Source organism: Rosa chinensis, chromosome 1 (assembly GCF_002994745.2).
Source record: "Rosa chinensis cultivar Old Blush chromosome 1, RchiOBHm-V2, whole genome shotgun sequence".
NCBI lineage: Eukaryota > Viridiplantae > Streptophyta > Magnoliopsida > Rosales > Rosaceae > Rosa > Rosa chinensis.
In genome coordinates, this window is record NC_037088.1 from 20,269,500 (window position 1) to 20,278,803 (window position 9,304).

General features: G+C 37.2%; 1 protein-coding gene and 1 long non-coding RNA gene across 5 annotated transcripts; one reads left to right on the plus strand and one right to left on the minus strand.

Annotated features, from left to right (window-relative positions):
* Window positions 1-142: 142 nt before the first annotated feature.
* Window positions 143-726, plus strand: LOC112182587. Its single transcript, XR_002929509.2, has 3 exons — window positions 143-211; window positions 494-549; window positions 660-726. It is a non-coding gene; the product is annotated as an uncharacterized LOC112182587 (long non-coding RNA).
* On the minus strand, window positions 202-8,728 carry LOC112182586 (probable disease resistance protein At4g27220). 4 transcript variants are annotated; one of them, XR_005801661.1, is made up of 5 exons: window positions 8,297-8,728; window positions 7,575-8,161; window positions 4,626-7,463; window positions 4,033-4,327; window positions 202-487 (listed from the first exon to the last, which is right to left on the minus strand). XR_005801661.1 is itself a non-coding variant. In XM_024321089.2 (4 exons), the coding sequence occupies exons 2-4, from the start codon at window positions 8,159-8,161 to the stop codon at window positions 4,291-4,293; spliced, it is 3,462 nt and encodes a 1,153-aa protein (XP_024176857.1). In that variant the 5' UTR covers window positions 8,297-8,728; the 3' UTR covers window positions 3,926-4,290. The 4 variants fall into 4 exon arrangements, 1 of the variants encoding a protein (XP_024176857.1); XR_005801660.1 differs by lacking the exon at window positions 202-487 and adding an exon at window positions 561-2,770; XR_005801659.1 differs by lacking the exon at window positions 202-487 and adding an exon at window positions 2,813-3,218.
* Window positions 8,729-9,304: the final 576 nt, after the last annotated feature.

The window sequence follows — 9,304 nt, forward strand, 5'->3', positions numbered from 1 at the left end:
CTGAAGGATTGACGACGAAAACGAGGTCACGTCGGCGAAAGGAGGAAGACTCACTTCTAGAAACAGAGCACTCAGCAAAGAGATCAGGGGCTTTGGGAAGCTCGGCTCTGACTGTCACTGTAGCTATTCCGCAACCCAATGCTATCTGATTAATGCTACCCATCTTGGTTTTCTTTATAAAACTTAAGTCTTTGTGGGTTAACGAGTGAGGGTAATTTCTCTCTTCTGCTTTCTTCTTTTGTCAGTGTGTATTGTGTTTTAAACAAAAAATAGGTTGCAAATATATCTCTATTTGCATTGGTATTTAAAATATACCCATTCAATTCTACTTTGTTTTGTTGCAAGATATATATGTGTTTGTCTGTGCGTTCCCTGTGTTTGCAAAGCTTTGATACTTCTGTGGAGTATAAAACTCACATGTGCACTACAAATTATTATGGCACGAAAAATATGATTCAAGCTCTGATCCCCTTGATGAAGCATTCATCTGCAGGAGGCCGTATTGTTAGTATGAGCTCAAGATTGGGAAGACTAAATGGCAAACAAAATGTAAATAAAAATATTGTTTTGCTCTATATGTATTGATTTTCTTTTAGTAAATTTTGTTCTTTGATTCAATTTTTTTTATTTATTTAATGGTTTTTACTTCTATTCTACAGGAAGAGCACATTGAAATTGTCAAAGCCAAGAAAAAAGCAGGAGAAACAGAGTTTTGCTCAACTGAGGAACAGCTTAATGCTACAGTATGTTTTCTTACCAAGTTTTGTTATCTCCTTATTTATCTATTAACCGTTTTTCTGTGATTACTAGCCTTATATGTTAGTATGTTACTCTCTAATTTTACATTGTTGGAACAGATCAAAAGCTTGCAGTATATCATACAACAAGAATGCATTCTGTTTAGAAAAACCTTAGACAGATCAAACAACTTGAAAACACATGTGGACACATTATTGCTATTGTTGCTGTACAAGCCAAGATTCAAGAATCAATGGTTCAAATAAACAAAGAGGTCTTTCAACACCAGGTTAAAGTAAATGCACTTTTATAATTTGCATCTTTTTCAACAATCTCTTGATATTTCTTTGTAGACTTTCTTTATTATATATTTATGCTGATCATTTTGACAATCATCTAATTGTAGCTTATTTATGGTGATTTGGATGAAGCAAGGAATGAGCAAAAGTCAAAACTTCAAATATCAAAGACAAGATAATGTTGACTAGCAAGAGACTCCAGTTACAGGTACATATCATTATTTGACAACCTCCTTTCATCAAAAAACAATGAAAATAGCATGTTGATATATATACTCTGTGAATGTTGTTCTCTTACTGATTCAGAAAGATTACATCTTTATTGATTTTCTCTATTCATCTTTCAATGGTTATCAATCGTTTGTATTCTATATGTTTTTGGACAATCTTCTTAGGTTCTTGCTTTTAGTATTTCTGCTTTTCCAGTTTTTGTGCATTTTCTGTCTCTTTGTATTGGTAATCTGATATAACAGTTTCGGTTTGATAATGGAACTGTTTGGGTTATGTTTATTGAATTTTGGAGCTTGATAATGTAGTAAGAATGGAGCAAGAATCACAGCAGAGAAAGCATGATGACATTGGCATTGAGCCCTTAAATGCTTCTATTGTTTGTGTGAATTATTGTTTGTGTTCCTCTTTTATTATACATGTTTTCAAAAAACGGTTCTATGATGTTTCCGAATAGATTGGTTCTGGAGTTTAATGTTTCTATGTCCTGTTTTTACGACTATTTAACAGAGTATTTAGATTCATTAAGTATTCAGAGTATTTCTTTTGTGATCTTCTAAGGCAGGAACTCATATATAAAGTCCAGAAATCAAAAGGCTGAGCAGAGTAAGACAATGGTTCAAGATATATGCCGTGACATTAAAAAGTTAGATTTTGAAGTTCTAATCAGTTAGTTTGGTAAAATGACTTACTCTTACAATGGTTTGGACTGTATTGACATTACCTTTTCGTATCAAAGGTAGTTTGATTAGGAGATATATATTAACTCTAAGAAAATTGTGCAAAGTTAAATTCATTCTCATGGTAATACTTTTTCTCTAACATGGCAGCCTCTGCTGTTGAACAACTTTAAGTGATGGCTTCAAAATGACAACGCAGCTGCACAATTGGAGGTAATCTCTATGCTCTCCATAATGGCATCTTACGTAGGCATATAAATTGCTTATGTCATGCCCTATTTTCGGAAAAGAATCTGTTTACTACTCATGAATCTCTTGCATCATATTCAATTCTATTTGAAAATATATGTTTAATTTACAAGAGTTATTTTATTATACTATTGACAATTGTTTCATGCATCATATACAATTCTCATGAGCATAGAGCTTGATTGTTGTTCTGGCTATTTTGCGATTCGTAGTGTATGCATATGCTCATCTCTTTGTAGAAATGTTTGTTTCATGCAAAAGCTATTTGTGACTTCTTTTGTAACTTTTGGAGGGGCCAAATTCTTTGATTCAAAATTTCCTTCAATTGTTGGGGAAGTTTGTGCTATGGCTGTTGTTAATTGAATCGTGTGTACTCATGCAAAGGTTCAAAAATATGGGGAGATTGGGAAAGAACTTATATCACGAGGTGATAATTCAGTGAAGCATGTTGAGTTCTGAAAACATAGGACAAACTTTTTCGAATTCCTTGGAAGCACAGATTTTGAGTTTGAAACAGCATGTGAAACTTATGGAAGGAAACTAGGGCCAGGCTTGAGGTGAAGGAGTCCAAGGTTGCTGAAATGGAAGATATTGGTAACGTTAGCAACTCTTCTAAAGAAGAATGAGGCTAAGTCTTTGTAAACTCAAACAATTTTGGAGTCAGGAAACTGTCTCTCTTATATTCAGCATTGCTGTTTGCTGTACTATTCCTATTAAATGTGTGATATATCTTCTTTTATCACTTTGATAAAAATCAAGTCTTATTCAGTTATATCATACATGGTTTAGCATGGTTTAGCAACAACAAATGCCGCGGCAGAGCGCGGGTACCATTGCTAGTATAGGTCATTCTACAGATACATATATTTTATATTAACAAAAATTGCCACACTAAGTACCAGTCACTATTATCCCCAAAAAAAAAAAAAACAAAGTTTCTATTCATAGCTAGCTCACAAACTTCTGCTTCATATGCAGAGCACATTTCCACTTGCTATGATCCCATTTGAAATTTTGTTTCAAACTATACAATTTTACACAAGTAATTTGTATTAGTAAGTAGTGGAACAAAACCATCATCAAGGACATGAATTATTTTTCTGTGTGATAGTCTTTTTTCACAAATCTATTATCGAACATCAGTTAATTATCAAAATTAAAAAGAAAGAATAATCGATGATTATGAATGATAACAAAGAAAAATAAGAATATAAGAGCGAAAGAGAAAAGGTAGTTAAACTTTGCTTGCTGTTGTGATATGAAGAATTCATTTGCATTATAAGATTGGGAAAGCAAATGAATAATGAGAATATATAGGACCGTTCTAGGGCGGATGTCCGCACTGCCCCAAAAGTGTGGACGTCAATGCTTCTACAGCAATTAGGCGCCCACGGCGGCGCGAATCTTGCCGGACGAAGGCCGGAGGCATCCCAGACCGCTTCTGGGCAGCGATTGAAGTCAAAGGTTCTGGGCAGCAACCTCACCTGAAATTTCAAGGTTCTGGGCAGCGACTACAAACTGGTAGCTGGCGAGTCCACCAGCAAGAAGAAGGTCAAGATCGACCCCTGGCCTCCGTCTGGCAAGTCCCGCAGTGCCGTCGCCGCCTAAACGGAGCAGAAGCATCGACGTCCGCACTTTTGGGGCAGCGCAGATGTCCGCCTCTGATCCTCTCTCTCTCTCTCTCTCTATATATATATATATATATATATATATATATATATATATTACCAAAACTTCTTTAAGAAAAGTGACGTTTTAAGAACTTACGACATCGCCACCATTTAATGAAAAGAAAATAGAAAGGAAAAAGGAATTCAGTTCATGACACAGTCTCATACCTTGATGATAGAAGTTGAAGTTGTTGCTGATAATTGAGTTGGACTTGATTCCTGTTCTGGAAGTCAGAAGCAGAGGTTGAAAATCGAAACAGGGGGCACCCCTCTACACAAGAAGTGCTCCAATTAAGGACACGCAAAATCAATAGTAGCACTTTCACAGTACAACATAGGAAGTTCTATCAAAACTAAGTTCACAGATGTTGGAAGAACAACAATCTTGATGTTGTTCACTGTTTCCTTGCTTGCTTCTTGTACTAATTAGAAGAATCGAGTCTTCCGGTCACACTCGCAGCAGCTAATTGAGAAAGAAAAAAGTATAAATATAAATAAAAAATGAGCTGGTGTCAAGAATTCAAAAGCAAAAGTTATACTAAAATGCAAAATCATAGTAAATAAATCAAGAAAACATGAAAATGATTGAAGGGCTAGTTTAAATTTTGCTTGGTGTTCTGTCGTGGGGACTTATTTCTCTTAGAAGATTGGGAAGAAAAAAAATTAATCACAGACAATAACTAATCAAACCATCTTTGCCCAATTGCTGTCCTACAAAATATAAGAGAAAAGACAAGTAAATTTATGACACAGTGACATACCTATTACTTAGAAACGTGTATACTTGTTCATCATTCAACTTGACTAGGTTCCTGCTGCCAAAGTAGTCAGAAGCTGAGGTTGAGAATGAAAACTTCCTTCTTCCAAAATCGTGGAAGAGATGGAACGGTTCTGAAAACGAAAACTGAGGGCAATCCACCACAATCAAGTGTTCCAATGAAGGACACTCAATATCAGCAGTACCACTTGCACCATACAACTTAGGAAGATTGGACAAAACCAAGTTCTTCAATTTTGGAAGAACTGTCTTCTCATTCTTTGCTGCTTCAATTACTCTTTCCAACAAATTGCAGTGGTCTACAAAAAGGTCTTCCAATTGAACAAGACACTGAGCTGCATCAGATGCGAACAGACTTTGCAGTTGGGCACAATATGTGATGGTCAAAATTTTAATACTCGGGAACATTCCATGTGGGGCAGGACCATTACAGATGTTTTTCACCGAAGTTGGACCCAACAAATGCATCACTCTCAGTTTTGATTGTTCCAGCTCATACCCTTCACTTCCAAACACACATTCCAATTTATGTAGACAATCTAAATGTAGTTTTTCCAAATTTGGTAGTCTCTGTAAAAATTTTGGTACATTCTCCAAGTTAAAACATTGAGCCAGATGCAATACCTTAAGATTGATGAGAGACCTAGGTGGTAACTCACCAACAAACAACACCTTAAGATAGTCTAGATCTGTCAGATGCAACTCTTCCAAATTCTCAAACACTGGTCCTTTCTGAACCCATCTTGTTGTGTTCATAAACACTTCCAAATTCTCATGGAGATGCCTATAATCTTCTATGATTTTCTCCAATCCCCTTATTGTGAGATGCTTCAGTCCATGTGACCTCCCATAATCATATTCCATAAGAATGTTGCCCAACATCCCTTTGAGGCAATAGTACTCTAACTTCTCTGTTTTCGTTATCACCGCGCTGACAAACCAATCAGGCAAGGTACTGATGGGTGTCTCATGAAGAACCAAGGACCTTGAATTACGATCAGGTCGATTGTATCGGCCCATTCGTTCTCCGCGGATATGTATATCAAAGTAAACCCAATTTGGTTGGACCTCAACATTTTCAGGGATGCATTCTGCCTCTACTATGGAAACCTGCAAATTTTTCAAATTTGGTAAACCAGCTAACTCATCAAAGCCAATATTAGTTCCACCTTCCTCGTCAAATTCTGCCCCCCAGCGGGTAAATCCACATTCCAGCATGTACAGTTCCTCTAATCTTAGCAACTTTGATATCAAGGTAGATGGAATTGTCAAGATACCTAGACACCGTCCACAACCACCAACATCCAACATCCTTAGATTGGTCAAATATCCTATTTCTCTAGACAATTCTGTAAGAGGATATTCTCTCATTCTAAGAATCTCAAGCTTCGTAAGTTTTCCGAGTATGGAAATGTCAATTATTTTTGGGCAAAAGTCTAAATATAAAGCTTGGAGGTTGGTTAGGAGAGTGAACGATTGGGATAGTAATGAAAAACCAGTGTTGCTAAGATCTAAGACCCTTAATTCATCTGCGCTTCGGATAAATTTTTCTGGAATCTCATTTAAATCATCATTCTCATGTAGTAATAAAATCTGGAGTTTTGGACATACCAAACCTTCCGGTAGCCTTTGAATTTTGTTCTTCATCAGTGAGATTGCAGAGTAGCCTTGATGTGATCCACATGGCCGCCAATCCTTTAAACCAGACCCAGCTTTTACCAGAAACCCGTGCCCATCTTCAGATTTTGCAATATTCATGGCTGTATCCCTAATGACATCATGCATCCTTACACATCCATTTTCTTCACCATCCATAAGCAAGCTTGAATCTTTCAGGTACTTGACCACTGAATTTGCTATTCCTCTGGCTTCATAGATTGTCTCAGTATCTCGAAACAATCCTTTCCCAATTGCATACATGAACAAGTCTTCTATTGGAATGTCAGAGTCTTCTGGAAATAGGCAACACAGCAAGAAGCATGACTTGTAGTCCTCATGTTTCAAGTAATCATAGCTTAATTTTATACATTCGAAAGCCACTTCCTCATGGTCAGGGTTGGCAATTTGCGACTCCTCTAATTTTCGAGCTGCTTTTTGCCATTCCTCCAGATCTTTATCTCCAAGTGCCCTTGCAACTGCTATCAGTGCAATCGGTAGACCCCTGCATTCTCCAGCTACCTTCCTCGCTACACCCTCAAAAGTGGTCGATTCAAATGACCTTCTTGCCTTGTTCAAAAACAAGTTCCAAGCATCTTCTTCTGATAAGATACTGAGTTGAATTTTTGCTTCGCTCCCCATGGCATGACAGACATTCAATCTCCTTGTGGTGAGTACGACTTTGGACTTGCACTTTTGAAGCTCCTTGTAGATGGGAATCCCTATCTTTGACAACTCTATTGTCCCCCAAACATCATCCAAGATTATAAGGAGTTTTTCTCTTCTCATTATCTCCGTATTCAATCTATTAATTCTTGCAATTTCTGTCCCCTCCCAGAATTTGAAGCCCAACTGCTCGGCCAATGTGTCTTGAAGTTTTTCGAAATTAGGATATTGTGAAACGACAGCCATAATCACATGATGAAAAATCCCATTTTTGCAGGCTTGTGCACCAACATGTTTTACCATGGTTGTCTTGCCGACGCCTCCCATGCCGTACACCCCAACGGCATTGACTTTATCGTCTTTTAGGGCCTTCGTAACCTCATCCATGGCTTGTCTCGTTGCTTGAAACTCTTCGAACTCTCCCATGAGCTCAATTGCAGCAGGTAAGACTTTACGGGAGACAGATTCCACAATGGAGTCGATCAGTTCTTGGTGAGTCCTACAAGGAAGGATTAAGGGTCAAATAGCCATTAAGTAAATTTATATATAGAACTGAAATTAAGGGCACAATTATATTCATTCGCAATTAAGATAGCCTCAGGATGCTTACTTATGATCATTTGTATTCCACCCAGCGATATTGGCCACTTTGTATAAAGCAGCTTTCCACTCCTCCACCTTCTCTGATTTGTGTCGCCCAGATTTTACATGCTTAGTGAAAGCATCTTTGAAACTCCCCTTCTGATATCGCACATCAGCAGGATCAACTTGATAAAAAAGTGGCAGGATTCTCCTGTCGTCTTCCATGCACTCACAGATCTTTGCAAGTTCCTCCAAACACCAAGTAGACGAAGCGTAGTCTCGCGAGAGAACAACAATTGCAAACCGTGATTGTTCAATTGCTGCAATGAGAGTGGGAGAAAGAGCATCCCCCACTTCCAGATTTGGATCGTCCATGAATGTTTTAATTCCCCTCCTCTGCAGTCGATGGTATAGATCAGAGGTGATACCCTTGCGAGTGTCATCACCCCTGAAACTCAAAAACACATCATACTCCAGCTTAGGAGGAGGACGAGGTGGTGATGATGATGGAGATGCTGGATCATTATCATCCTTCATTGGAGTCCATATCCACTTATTAATCGCCAGGTAACTGACCCCCGCAACAATTACCGCAATAATCGTTTTCCCCTCCATCTTTCATGCAAACACGGAGAAAAGCAAACAAAAAATTTAAAAATCAACTCAAAACAGATGCAACATTGGAGGACAAAACATCATGAAACTATGAAATACTACAAGATTTTAAGAAAACTAGATCATGTTACTAACCTCGAAAGAATTTAGCTTAGTAGGCTTCCGCTGGCTGATATGGAGTCTGAGAAGATCTGTACGTGCTGGGACTTGGACTGTTGGATAAATCTTGATAAGCCTTTTGAGCAAGAGAAGGCTTGATTCAGAGAACAGAATACAACCTCTCAAGAGTATCCTCTAAATTGACCGTATGTTTCGACCTCTATTGCAATCCAGGAAGAAAAACATAGTCTCAAGAACCAGCTAAAAAAAACAACCACAGAAACAGGGTTTAGGAGATGAAATTTTGGAGACGGTCGATTAGCATCTAGATTCCAGACAAATAATGAACAATAAGCTACTTGATTTTAGTTCCAATCAATGGTATAAGCATCTTTTCTAGGAAGCAATAGGCATCTGTGATTTGTATCTGCCCCACTGCCAAATCTTAATATATTAGCACATGCGTTAGGTAGAGCTTGCAAGTTGCAACTAAAAGAAAACATTGACCATTGATTTGAAGAAAACGAAATGCGTTGCTTTCTCTCTCTGGGACAGAGTCCAAAGAAGAAAAGGATATTATTAGATCAAAAATGCTTTGGATTCCAAATAATTATATCAAATATCAATATCAAATGATGTGGGAGTGTCATATAATCAAACTATTTTTAGCATGTATTCTTATATTTTATTTTTATTCTTTAAAATAGAAAGATTAATAATTAAAAGTTATTGTTGTTTAATTAGAAAAAAATGTATATGATAAACAACAACAAAAAGAATGAAGAATCATAAACTAACCCCTTAAATCATGGAGACTTTAACATACAACTGTAGGAAAAGGCCATCAACCAAAACAGAGTAAATAGAATACAAAGTTGTGTATAGCTTAATTCATTAGTTCATTGGCAATTGAATAATGATCTATTATATACTGCTAGTGGTGGTGAGTTTCATCGTGCTGTAGTGATGAATTAAATGAGAAATAGTGATTTTCAATTGATGGCTAGATCCATCTCTAATGGGTTTCAAATGAGTTTCAAATGA

Bases quoted from the DNA above. Each gene is read 5' to 3' on its own strand.
- LOC112182586 (XM_024321089.2), bottom strand. From the start codon at position 8,161: ATGGAGGGGAAAACGATTATTGCGGTAATTGTTGCGGGGGTCAGTTAC. The intron at 7,464-7,574 runs GTAAGCATCCTG...CCTTCCTTGTAG, and splicing joins TGGAATACAAATGATCATAA to GACTCACCAAGAACTGATCG. The intron at 4,328-4,625 runs GTATGTCACTGT...TTTCTCAATTAG, and splicing joins TACACGTTTCTAAGTAATAG to CTGCTGCGAGTGTGACCGGA.